Source organism: Chaetodon trifascialis, chromosome 2, assembly GCF_039877785.1.
Source record: "Chaetodon trifascialis isolate fChaTrf1 chromosome 2, fChaTrf1.hap1, whole genome shotgun sequence".
NCBI classification, from domain to species: domain Eukaryota; kingdom Metazoa; phylum Chordata; class Actinopteri; order Chaetodontiformes; family Chaetodontidae; genus Chaetodon; species Chaetodon trifascialis.
In genome coordinates this window covers 31,076,147-31,089,612 of record NC_092057.1, presented here as the reverse complement: position 1 = coordinate 31,089,612, position 13,466 = coordinate 31,076,147, and the positions used below count along the sequence as shown (strand labels likewise).

At 45.2% G+C, this 13,466-nt stretch overlaps 1 protein-coding gene across 2 annotated transcripts in view; it reads left to right on the top strand.

The window, feature by feature from the left end:
* Positions 1 to 13,466, top strand: part of LOC139340599 (glycine receptor subunit beta-like) — a 170,803-nt gene that overhangs the window by 111,987 nt on the left and 45,350 nt on the right. For both annotated transcript variants that reach the window (XM_070976513.1, XM_070976517.1), the window contains 2 exons: positions 10,976 to 11,043; positions 11,235 to 11,461. In XM_070976513.1, coding sequence (XP_070832614.1) covers positions 10,976 to 11,043; positions 11,235 to 11,461 — 295 coding nt within the window. The remainder of the gene's footprint in view (positions 1 to 10,975; positions 11,044 to 11,234; positions 11,462 to 13,466) is intronic.

Genomic DNA, 13,466 nt, shown 5'->3' with positions numbered 1-13,466 from the left:
ACTACCAGTGTACTTCAGAGCTGCTCGGCACAACTTGCAAATGGCATGGCTTTTATCGAGTTTTCCATCTTTCTTGAAAAATCCAAACACGCTCCAAACTTTTGACTTTTGTTTTCCTGGTGCGTTGAAAATCTGTCACTTTGAATCACCACTTCCACTGGTCAAGCTGGCGTTGTCACTGGTGTCGGTGCTCGTGCTGTTGACAGTATTTACATCCATTATGTTTTTGCATGTTCTTTGGTCGACGTTAGCACTTTTAGCTTTGGGTTGTGAAGCTAATGTTACGGAGCATGCGCGACAGTCGTTTCGTCAGCTCTCATGTTATTTTAGAGATGAAAACTGTAAAGCCTCGGGCAACTGACTCATAGTCTCGCGATAGCCGATCCATAGCTCTACAATCGATTCGTCTAAGGATTTGTGGCTGATTACTATCGATTGGGGAGTCTGCTACCGATACAGCCGTATCTCTCGCCTGTAAAACCGGATATCCATACGTATCGGTTTATCGTTCCCAAGCCTAAAAAAAAACCTTATATGGAGTTTTCTAAGCCTTCTGTTTTCAGCAATGCATTTCAGTATGCAGCAATCTTGTGTGTGCCTTCTGATTCTACTGAACTGGTGAGTTTGAAATGTTAGTAATGTAATTAGTGATGTTGGCCTGTTAGCATTAGCTGCTGTTAGCATTGTGGCTAATGCTAACATGAGGTCCCATGAACTTGTTTGGTGCATACAGGTTTGACTTTTGATATCAGGTTGTTGTCACAATAAGTGACATCAGGACAGACATAAAATTCCCACCCCCACTCAAAAACAACATTCATTTGATGTGATCTAAAGATTATATTTGTACTTTGGTCTTTGTACAGGATTTGGGTTCCTTTATGTAACTTTTATATACAAATACAGTATGTATAGAGAACTAATGGGCTATTTATTTATGCCTCAACAGTTACCTCCATCCGAGTGTGGCCGTGTTTTTTGGCCCCTGTAAACGAGTGGTCGTTATGACCATGGAGTTTAATAAACTCCTCTGTCTGCTCCTTGCTCACAAAATGACATGCAAAGCATATTTTCTGTTATGTCAACAAACAAAATTATTGTTCGATATAATAACGACAATAACAGCATTAATGGTGCTGTTGGTCGCCATTGTTAAAAAAACAATTGGTGCGCAAAGCATTTTAGGATATGGGAGGCCGCGAAGGATAGTAGCGATGCATCTTCCATAAACAGGGAAAAGGAGGACACATTTGTTGGCTGCATTTGGAGGACCCTTCGAATTTGTATGAATTGGGACAGCCTTCGCGCAGCGCTATGATGTAATCGGCCTTCAAATGCATCCTCCGAAGGATGCAGCCCCTGAATTGGGACACAGCCAGACAGACACATAACACTAGGGAAAACGGAAATGTCTGTTAGAATTATAATGGAACATATTGACACATTCATACAACAGACTCAAATACCATTCGCTTCTTTTACTACCTACACATGAATCATGTCAATAGAGAGAGTCAGGAGTTCTTCTCCCTTTTTGGATTTGATTGCCTGTATGGACCTATTTCTTTGCCCTTTGCCTGCTTCACCATGCCCGTAAGCCATTGTCATTGCCTTTTCTGTAAAAAAATTGTTTGAACTGCACTAAGTCTGACTTGGTAGCCTGCATTTAGGTCCAACCCCTAGCTTCATTGTTCTCCCTGTCGGAAGAATCATCCAACTTTATACATTAATATTTTATGCAGTGTTACCTAGCACTTAGAAACCCATCACTTTTTGTTGGAAGGAAAATAATTTAGCTACTTTTCAATGAGGTAACTAGTAACTAACTAATTACTATATTTTAGAAACAAGCACATCAGTGCTGTTAATTGAACAAAGACCAAATATTCAATAGTTGACATTGTGATAGGAAGCAAAGATAAAACAAATAGATGATGAGACAAAGAGAGAAATAGAGAAAAGAGGCAAGGCAAAGGAGGAAAGATTAGAACACACAGAACATGAGGAGTGTGTTTGTGTAAGTGTGTTCTGTGTGTGTTCTGAGTGTGTTCTTTCTTTACTTCCGGCGCCGCACTACTGGCAGCCTGTTACAGCAGCTCCCACTCACTGTGAGCTTTTTTCCGTTTTAGTTGCCGTGTTTGCTCTGGTCTTTCTCTTGTTTTTTCCATTGTTTATGACCGTGTCTGGGGACCCCGTACGCAGCCAGGGCCCTATTGTTTACAGTAGGGATCAGCTGTCAACGCTCTGTAACACCACGGTGCCGGCCCATGAAAGACCTGACATTCCCCACGAGCTGAAGAGGAGGAGACGGGGGTGCCGTGCCGGAGCTGATTGTTGCGCCAGAAGAAGGAGATACAGAGCCGTCCTCCTGTCCATTATCATGGGGAATGTGAGATCTCTTCCCAATAAGATAAGACAAATTAGCGGCGCTGACCCAGCACCAGAGGGACTATCGGGATGTCCTGATGTTCTCGGAAACATGGCTGACACCGCTGACTCCAGACACGGATGTCTGGAGAGCTGGACGGCTTTAAGCTGCTGCAGGCGGACAGGATGAGAGAGAGTGGTAAGAGGAAAGAAGGAGGGCTGGCAGTGTTTGTGAAAGACAGATGGTGTAACTCTGGACACATCACTATTAAAGAACAACTCTGCTGCAAGGAGATTGAACTGTTAGCTGTTAGTATGAGGCCATATTACCTGCCGCGGGAATTATCGCATGTTATCACGATAGCTGCGTATATTCCTCCCTCTGCTAACGCTGATACAGCCTGTGATGTTCTCCACTCTGTCACAAGCAGGCTGCAGACAGAGCACCCACAGGCCCTCCTTCTTATCTCTGGGGACTTTAATCATGCCTCTCCATCCTCCACTCTGCCCACCTTCACCCAGTACGTTACATGTTGCACTAGAGACAATAAGATACAAGACTTGTGTTATGCCAAAACCAAGGAGGCAAACACTTCATCATCCCTCCCTCCCCTGTGAAGATCCGACCACAACCTGGTTCATCTCCTGCCTGTGTACAAACCTCATGCACAGGCAACCAGCTGTGTCCCGCACAGTGAAGAGGTGGTCTGACAAGGCAGACGAGGCTCTGAGGGACTATTTCAAGACAACTGTGTGGGAGGAATTCTGTGATTCTCACGGAGAGGACATTGAGGGTCTCACACACTGCATAACGGACTATATTAACTTCTGTGTGGGAAACACCGTACCCACCAGGACTGTACAGTGTTTTTCCAACAACAAACCGTGGATTAACCCTGACATAAAGGCTCTCCTTAAAGAGAAGAAGAGGGCCTTTAAGTCAGGAAATAAGGATGAGCTGAAGGCTGTGCAAAGGAAGCTGAGAAGGAAGATCCGTGAGGGGAAAAACAACTACAGAAGGAAGATAGAGGTTCAGCTGCAGGAAAATAATGTCAGTGGAGTCTGGAGAGGCATAAAAACCATCTCTGGCCACAAAGAACCTGACTCTCAAGCTGCAGGGGACCAAAAGTGGGTGAATGACCTGAACTTATTCTTCAACAGATTTGATCAGTCATCTGCCCCTCCCCCGGCACGGTCCTCCATGCTGCAGCCCCCCCTTTCCCCCTCTGCAACACTCAGCTCATAGCCACCCCCCACTGCTCACCTCATCAACTCAACCCCCCCAACCACACCCTCCAGCACACAGCCCCCCTGCACCAACCTGTCCCTCACAACAACCTAGGTGAGAAACCAGTTCCGGACGATCAAAACAAGAAAGGTTGCAGGCCCAGACGGCATCAGCTCCAGGCTCCTCAAGTCCTGCGCAGATCAGCTGTGTGGGATTGTTGAAGGCATGTTCAATCTGAGCCTGAAGCTGTGGAGCGTGCGACAGCTATGGAAATCATCCTGCGTGGTACCAGTTCCTAAGACTCCACACCCCAAGGACCTCAGCAGCTACAGGCTGGTGGCACTAACATCCCACCTAATGAAGACCCTAGAGCAGCTGGTCCTTGTTCATCTCCACCCCCTGATGAGCCCATCACTAGATCCACTTCAGTTTGCCTACCAGCCTGGCATTGGGGTGGACGACACCGTCATCTTCCTCCAACACCGAGCTCTCTCTCACCTGGAGAAACTTAAGAGTGCTGTAAGAATCATGTTTTTTTATTTCTCCACCGCTTTCAATACCATTCAGCCTGCACTTCTGAGGGACAAGCTGAAGCACACCAGGGTGAACCACCACCTCACACACTGGATTCTGGACTATCTCGCCAACCGTCCACAGTATGTGAGGACCGGGGACTGTGTGTCCGACATGGTCGTCTGCAGCACAGGGGCCCTGCAGGGAACGGTCCTGGCTCCGTTCCTCTTCACCCTCTACACTGCAGACTTCTCATACAACACACCCATCTGTCACCTGCAGAAATTCTCTGACGACTCTGCAATCGTCAGCCTAATCACAGATAGGGATGACAGAGAGTACAGAGGGCTGACACAGGACTTCGTGGAGTGGTGCCAGTGGAACTGTCTCCAGATCAACGCAGGGAAAACCAAAGAACTGGTGGTGGATTTCTGCAGACAAACACTCTGCCCCCTGACACTAGTGAATATCCAGGGAATGGACATCGAGATGGGGACATCTTATAAGTACCTGGGTGTTCACCTGAACAATAAACTGGACTGGACTCACAACACAACCGCTGGAGACTGAGGTCATTTGGAGTGCAGGGGGCACTCCTAAAGACCTTTTATGACACTGTGGTGGCATCAGCCATCTTTTATGGAGTGGTCTGCTGGGGGAGCAGCATCTTGACGGTTGACAGGAAGAGACTTGACAAACTGATCAAGAGGGCCAGCTCTGTTCTGGGATGCCCCCTTGACTCAGTGGAGGTGGTAGGAGAGAGGAGGATGATGGCTATGCTATCGCAGGTCCTTCCCTCTTGCAGCAGTTAGACTCTACAACCAGCAGTGCTCCCAGTAGACCACACACTCACAAGACTTTAAATATGACTGCACTATAGTACACATTAACTGTGCTCATTCATACTGTGAAAATATTTATTCAGGTGAATTTTAACTTAAGGTGCAATATATCAATTCCTATGTGCAATATAGGAACCTATTCACTATCAATACTCCAGTCAGGAGCACTATCATTCAATGCGTAATGTCAGTACTGATTGTTCATCCATCCATCCATTTTCTATGCCGCTTATCCCTTTCGGGGTTGCGGGGGGGCCGGAGCCCATCTCGGCTGTCAACGGGCGAGAGGCGGGGTACACCCTGGACCGGTCGCCAGCCGATCGCAGGGCACATACACACAACCATTCGCACTCACACTCACACTCACACCCAGGGGGAATTTAGAGTCACCAATCAACCTAATGAGCATGTTTTTGGTCTGTGGGAGGAAGCCGGAGTGCCCGGAGAGAACCCACGCATGCACGGGAAGAACATGCAAACTTCACACAGAAAGGCCCGACCCGGGAATCAAACCTGTGACCTTCTTGCCGTGAGGCACGCGCACTACCTGCTGCGTCACCATGCAGCCCTGATTGTTCATATTCATATCAATGTGCAATGTTCATATCAATGTGCAATATCAGTATTGTTTGTTCATATTTCATTATTCCTTGTTTATATTGTTTGGTTTGATGTTTAATGTCCTTTTTCTCCTGGCTGTGGGGGACTGTGTGGGACACGCTAACCTGTCCTACGCCTCAAGGATGAACAAAGGTGTGGTGGTTTTTTTGAAAGAGGAGGGATTGGTGGCAGATCTCATAGCTAGCGGTGTTACCGCAAATGGTGTTTACTTGCAGTTTCCCCGCTCGCGGTGCCGTCCACCCGGGTCACAGTGTCAGGTCTTCCCCTGTTTATTTCCAACGAGGTTTTGGGGAATGAGTTGCAGCGTTTTGGGAAACTGGCGAGTGGTTTTCGGAATGTGGACCTGGGCTGTAAGAGTGAGAAACTGAAGCATGTGCAGTCTTTCAGGAGCGCTCTGAGGCAGAGGCTGGTAACTCTGGGCCGGCGGAGCAGCATGCGGACAGCGCCTCTCCACCCGGTGACTCTGCTCCCTGCGGGGGTGACGCTGCGGCAATCGAGTCCGACTCCGAGGCAGGAGAGGGATGTAGTGGACAGACAGACAGTCAGGCTGGGGAACAGAGGGCTCAGACAGTGGCTGATGACAGTTTGGATACCCTGAGTGGGACATCTGGGGGAGAGGAAGGTGCAGAGGAGGAGTCAGTAGTGGGAGGAAAGCCAGTAAGTGGAGGAAGTGAAGAGAGCAGTGAGAGAGGTCAGGGGGCAGGGTCTGACCACATGCAGGTTGCTAGTGGACAGGTGAGAGGAGGACAGCAGAGTGTGATGGAGGGGGCTGCTGGTGATGATGAGGAGGAGATGGAGGATGTTTCTGACTGTGCCTCTGTTGCAGACTCTCTGGGTGGAGATCTGTACACACTGGAGGAAATTGATTTCGTCGATGAGTCATTTGGAAAGTCTGTTAAGGTATCTGACTATTTTCCAGATGCAGGGAAGTTTATTAAAAGTGTGCAGACACTACAGAAGATAGTGGGTGTGGCTTTATTGGATGAGAAAAAACGCTCAGTCTGAAGAAACATGTGACAAACTTGAGAAAGAGCCTCAACCCGAAAAGAGCTTCAATGTATGCATCTGCTCTTCATTCTAATACCCTGCATGAGCACAGAACCAAAGCTGCAGTGTAATTGTGGTAAATTGAATGGCTCAACATGAAGGGTCAAGTCTCAATAAGTTTTTTGATGCATCAAACATCACCCAGCTTTTCCTGCCCATAGCAGTGACCTGAATTCTCCAGTGGCATACAAACTTTAAAATTTTAACTTAACATGAACATGCGATACAGTAAATCAATAACTATATCAGCACAATTGCTTCACTTCTTGTGGTTGTCTATTCCACAGTTACTTCAAGATGGGCCCACAAGAGTGGCAGCTAGTGACAGCTCTGACCTCGGTTCTTTGTTTTAGTCAGTTTTTGTGCTTTTTGAGTGTTTCCTTCATCACTAGTCTTGGTCAATCTTGTTCACCTGTGGGCGTACAACTGGTTTTGGTCACGGATCCATTATTTATACATGTTGTGCAAAATAAAGGTACTCCCAGTGGAAAGACCAGAGATCCCTGTGGAAATAAGTAGAGGTAAGTGGGGGATGACGAGCTGAGAGAGGAAAAGATAGTACCATCCATATCATCTGTTATGTTGCTGTTGCTTGATGATCACAGTGACGCCACAGACAGCTGCCTTGGTGTGTTGGTGCACGTTGTTTTCTTTTGTGATTTAAATCCGTTTTTGCAAAGCGCCAGAGGAGAGGAAAACGGGCCAGTGCGCTCATGCGCTTTCGCCAGTGCCGACTACACACAGTGTTACTGGGAATATTTCTCTCTAAAATGCGTTCACTGCCCAACAAACTGGAGGAATTGCTACTGCTGTTGGGTAAAAACAGGGACTTTTCTTCATCTGCAGTTTTGTGCTTCATCGAGACATGGCTCTGTGGATTAATACCGGACTCTACGCTGCAGCTGGCTGACTTCCAACTCCACTGTTCAGACACAGAACTTTCTGGCAAAACTAAAGGTGGAGGAATCTGTTTCTACATCAACAGTGGCTGGTGCAACAACGTGACAGTGATCCAGCAACACTGTTCTCCTGACCTGGAATTTTTCATCATTAACTGTAAGCCTTTTTATTCACCCCCTGAGTTCGCTTCATTCATTTTGGTCGGCATTTACATCCTGCCACAGGCCAATGTGCAGGACGCACAGCGTATGCTCGCCGCCCAGATACTGTGTGTGGAGCGGACCAACCCAGACTCTCTGGCGACTTTAACAAAGGGGTAACCTCACCCACAAACTCCCTAAATACAGACAGTTTATTAAATGCCCGACCAGAGAGGAGAATATTCTGGATCACTGTTAAACCATAGTCAGGGATGTTTATCACGCCGTCCCCCGTGCTGCACTGGGTCACTCTGACCACGTCATGGTCCACCTGATTCCTCTGTACAGGCAGAAACTAAAGCTCTGCAAACCTGTAGTGAGGACATCAAAGAAGTGGACCAGTGAGGCTGTGGAGGATCTCCAGGCGTGTTTGGATTCTACTGACTGGGATGTGTTCAGGACTGCTACCAACAGTCTGGATGAGTACACGGAGGCTGTGATGTCCAACATCAGCTTCTGTGAGGACTGCTGTGTTCCATCATGCACCAGGGTGAGTTACAACAATGACAAACCATGGTTCACAGCCAAACTCAGACAGCTAAGGTTGGCAAAGGAAGAGGCCTTCAGGAGTGGGGACAAAGACAGATTCAAAGAGTCGAAGAACAAGTTTAGCAAGGCGGTGAAAGAGGCTAAACGACTGTACTCTGAGAAGCTCCAACACCACTTCTCAGCTAACGACTCTGCGTCTGTCTGGAAAGGACTCAGGCAGATCACCAACTACAAGCCTATAGCCCCCTACTCCATCAACGATCGATGCCTAGCCAACGACCTGAACGAGTTCTACTGCCACTTTGAAAGACAAAGGGACAGTCCAGCAACCATCCCCCATGACACCTCCCAACAACTTCAGCTCCAGTCACCTCCACCAATGCCCACCTTTTACACTGCCATCATTGAGTCCATCCTCACCTCCTCTGTCACCATCTGGTACACTGCTGCCACCGCCAAGGACAAGGGCAGACTGCAGCGTGTCATTAGGTCTCCAGAGAAGGTGATCAACTGCAATCTCCCATCTCTTCAGGACCTGTGTGCCTCCAGGACCCTGAGGCGTGCAGGAAGGACACTCCCCTCTGGCAGGAGGCTGCGGTCCATCAGGACCAAAACCTCATGCCACAAGAACAGTTTTTCCGCATCTGCTGTCAGCCTTATCAACAAGGCCCGGAACCCCCCCGACACTCTTCACACTTCATCTCTGCCTCATCTTGTCACACTGACATTGCCATAACTCTATGCCTTACATTAACGCTCAACTTGGACTTCTTTCTGAAAACGATTTTTTTTTTTAACTTCTTTAATAGCTTATTTTTAGTAGATGTGTCAGGCACCAACTTCGCCAAAAAACAAATCCCTCGTATGTGTAAAATCGTACTTGGCAATAAAGCTTTTTCTGATTCTGATTCTGATTATTATGGAGAAGGTGAGATCTCTCCCCAGTAAGATGTAAAGAGCTAACGGTTCTTATAAGGCTGCAGAGGGAATACCCGGATTGCAGCATCATGTGCCTCACAGAAATGTGGCTGAATGAAATCACTCTGGACTCACATGTTACTCTGGGCTGCACTCTGTTGTGAGTTACTGCTGCTGCTGTTACTCTTGGTAAGAGGAGGGGTGGGTGCATCAGGGCACATCAGTGTAGAGGAGCAACGCTGCATGAGAGACATAGAGCTTGTTACGGAGAACATCTTGTTTGACACTCTAACATCTTGTTTTGTACTCTGTCACACAAAAACATCTTGTCACTGTGATAGAAGGCCTGACTCTTAGCCCTGAGTCTTAAATATCATGTCCCCAGAGGCAATCAGTAGTGGCAAACAAGATGTCCATGGCACCTCTCCTCCTTATTTATGATGTCTGCAAATATTATCTTCACGCCGGACACAACACGCACACACATACACACATATGGATTACTTATCACATGTTTAGAGGCTAGTACTTGAAGATGTCTAGAATGTCCTGAACTGATTAATGTACTGGGCTGGTCAATCCCAACTCCTTAAATGTGAATGATTGTCTGTGAACGGTGCTCATTCTGGCTGAGATCCTGAGGGAGCTCTGTCAGTCTGAGTCCAGCGCTGCATTGCTTTACCTGTGACCTACAATAAATACTTTGACTGTGAACTGAAGACTTCTCCGGACCGTTCTTGAGCTTCCAATAAAGAACCGAGCTTCAAAGCTAACAAGCTGATAGCGAGAGAGTTCTCGTTATATAATCACAAGAACACTGTACATCTCCCTGTCTGCCAATTCTGCAGCAGCCTGCGCCCTCCTACACAATGTGGTTTCACAGCTGCAGACATCACATCTCCAGTCCCTCCGCCTAATCTCCAGTGACTTCAGTTGTGCTTCCCGGTCTTCCACTCTCTCCACCTTCATCTAATATGTTAGATGCCACACCAAGACAATAGAACTTTGGATTTACTGTTTGCAAACATAAAAGACACTTACAGCTCTTCACCCCTTCCCTCGCAGGGCCACTCTGTTCACAACCTGGTTTAACTACTCCCTCCCTGCATACCAATGGTGAAAAAACAAGCACCAACCATATGGTATCTAAGGAGATGGTCTGAGGAGACCAGTATGGCACTGAGGGACTGCTTTGAAACCACTGACTGGGAAGGGTTGTGCAGTCCACATCGGGAGGACGCTGACAGTTTAACAACCTGCATCACAGACTACATTAACTTATGTGTGGAAAACACTGTGTCTATCAGGAATGTGCTGTGTTTCCCAAATAACAAACCCTGGGAGTCCCCAGAACTGAAAGCCCCTACTGAATGAGAAGAAGATGGTTTTTAGATCTGGGGACAAAAAAGAGCTGAGGAGGGTGCAGAGGAAGCTGAAAAGAGAGAGAAAAGAGATAAGGAAAGACAAGGACAGTGGGAGGGCCCCAGAATCTGCAGACCGGAAATTGGCAAATTAACTGATTCTGTCTTTCAAGTAGATTTTCTACCCTCATTCCCTGCCAGAGCCCAGACCTGTTGGCGTTGCTGGAGAGTGTTGTGTGTTGTTGCTGCAGATTTTACACATTAACATTTTCAGCTTCTAAATCTAAGATAGAGAACACAACAACTACTGTAAATGTAGTTGTAAGAATATGTCTGAGTCAGACATAAACATGGATTGTTTCCATATTCCCGAAATACACAGTAGTTCATCAACATCTTATCAGAAATTACATGTCCCTGTTTTACATGGAAAAAAATAATCTGGTGTCATATTGCTTTAAGTGTGTCTTATGTGTATGTGTGTTTAAGGTATCCCAGTTGAGTCCAGGGTGAACATCTTCATCAACAGCTTTGGGTCCATTCAGGAGACCACTATGGTGAAACAAACACACAACACAAACAATTAATGTTTTGTTTTTTGTTTTTTTCTTTTGTTACAATTTCTGAATTTCTTTTCATGATTTCTGTTGATTGGCCAAACAAAACATAGTAATATTCATATAATATTAACAGTATATTAGCACTAGTGCTAGAGATAGAGATATTAAGATTATGTCTCCCTTTACAGGACTACAGAATAAATATATTTCTTCGTCAGAGATGGAATGACCCTCGTCTACGACTTCCTACTGATTTCAAGAGTGAGGCACTGACTGTTGACCCCAACATGTTCCAATGTTTGTGGAAACCAGACCTTTTCTTTGCGAATGAGAAAAATGCAAACTTCCATGATGTCACACAGGACAACATTCTGCTCTTCATCTTCAGGAATGGGGATGTCTTGATCAGTATGAGGTATGCACAGAAATGTTTCTTTTTTTTTTTTTTTTTTAATCAATTTAATTTAATTTGTATAGTGCCAAATCACAACAGAGGTTCCCTCAGGACATTTAAGTGTACTGAAGTACACAAGTGAAAAGCATCATTCATGGGCATTCAAAACACACTTATAGTACAACTCTATTACTTCAAACTTCAAAATAAGTATATTTTATTACTATCAAAAGTATTTGTAATTTAGTACACTTTTTTAAAAGTACACTTATGTACAATCTATAATATGCTTACAATAAAGTTGTAGGGGAATTAACTTAATTTGATGTTGCATTTGTTAATAAAATACCGAGGCACCACCTTCTGTACTGTATGGATTAACTCTTGTAATGCTGATGTAATGCTAATGAATGAACCAACAGTAGACCAGTCTGATAATCTGAAGCGAAACTCTAGATACAGGGATCGTTTGTGTCCAGCTCAAAAGGACACCGTCTGACCATAACTTGAATAAAAATTAAACACAATTATGAGTAATGAATAATGTATCATGAATAGTACCAGAGAGGATATAGGTGATATGAAATAACACAAACAATTGCAGAGAGAAACTTAAAGCAAAACAATGGCAGAATGAGTTTGGCGATAGTGAGAAGTAGTTTAAGAAAACATTACTGCGGACGCAAATGCAAAGTTAGTGTCTTGAACAAATGGTTGAGAGAATTTAGACAAATTAACACTGTCATAACCTCACGGACCAACTCTTATTCAAACTCGCTTAGTGCATGCCTACTTGTCAACGACGTTCCTGTTGAGGCCTGCTCCAAACTGACAGGAAGAGGCTTCCAGTGGTTGTCCATGGCTCGATCTGCTCGGAGGTTCAGTGAAGAACCAGGCACACCAAGGTTGAGAGCCGATGTTGGACAGGGATGTTCAGGAGCTGGAGCTCTACGGTGTCGGCGGCAGGAAAGGAACAGCTTCGGATGGTTATCTAACCCGGACCAGCAGGTCAGCAGCTGGCTGCAGGTCTTTAGCTTGGTTGGTAACCGTGAAGCACAACTTCAGATTTAACAATAATAAGATTGATAACCTCTTCGATGGCTGGTCAAAAAGTGTCTCCAAACTTATTATTACTTGACTAGAATTTTACTAATAAAAAATAATAATAATATGCGGCTTAGCGTGGCGAGTAAAAATTAAAGTTTCGAGAAGAGAAAACTAGAAAAATATGTCTTCTGAAGAACGAAATCAAGCTACTCGTCATGACTATGAGCAGCACAAAAGACTTAGAAAACGACGGAACTAAAACATGTAGACAATACGAAAACTAGACTAGAAGAGGACACACAGAAAACTAAACTCAGACTTAAACAAAAAAAACCTGACTGTCCGCTGCATGCTGCAGACGGCATATAGCTCCAGGGCGTGTCTAATCACCAATAGGCTGTTGTGCATGTGGGACGGCTTTCAGGCGAGCGATGTGATTTCACCTTATAAAGCAAGGATTAATTAATGATTCTTAAGAGGGACTCATCTGCTTCTCACTATGGTCAATCACATATATTCTCAATGATCAATTTTCAAGGACATTTCAACATCGTTCACAACATGCGTCAGACACCTTGGATGAATAATGACAACATTCAACAATAATCATGATAACAATTTCTAATACTCATCCTAATATACATGATGACTCAGGGTATAACTAACACAACATAGGAGAGAAATAAAGAAAGGCAGACTATATTTGCCCAAAATGATTATCACTATTATGGTTACTATTAATAACTTTCTCACGTCAAGGGTATTCAACCTAACTGCTACAAAGCCTCTAGATGGCAGTATGGTTCCATAGTAGAATCTCAGACAAACTTTGTAGCAAAGTTAAGCTTTGTCATTTTACAAGCTAGAACCACCGGAAAAGCATTCATATCATACAGATTATGGGCTTGGTACTGTAAGAAAATCCAAAGTTAAATCAAACACAGAGATTCAGTTATCCTGGTGTATTAGAAAGAAGGCA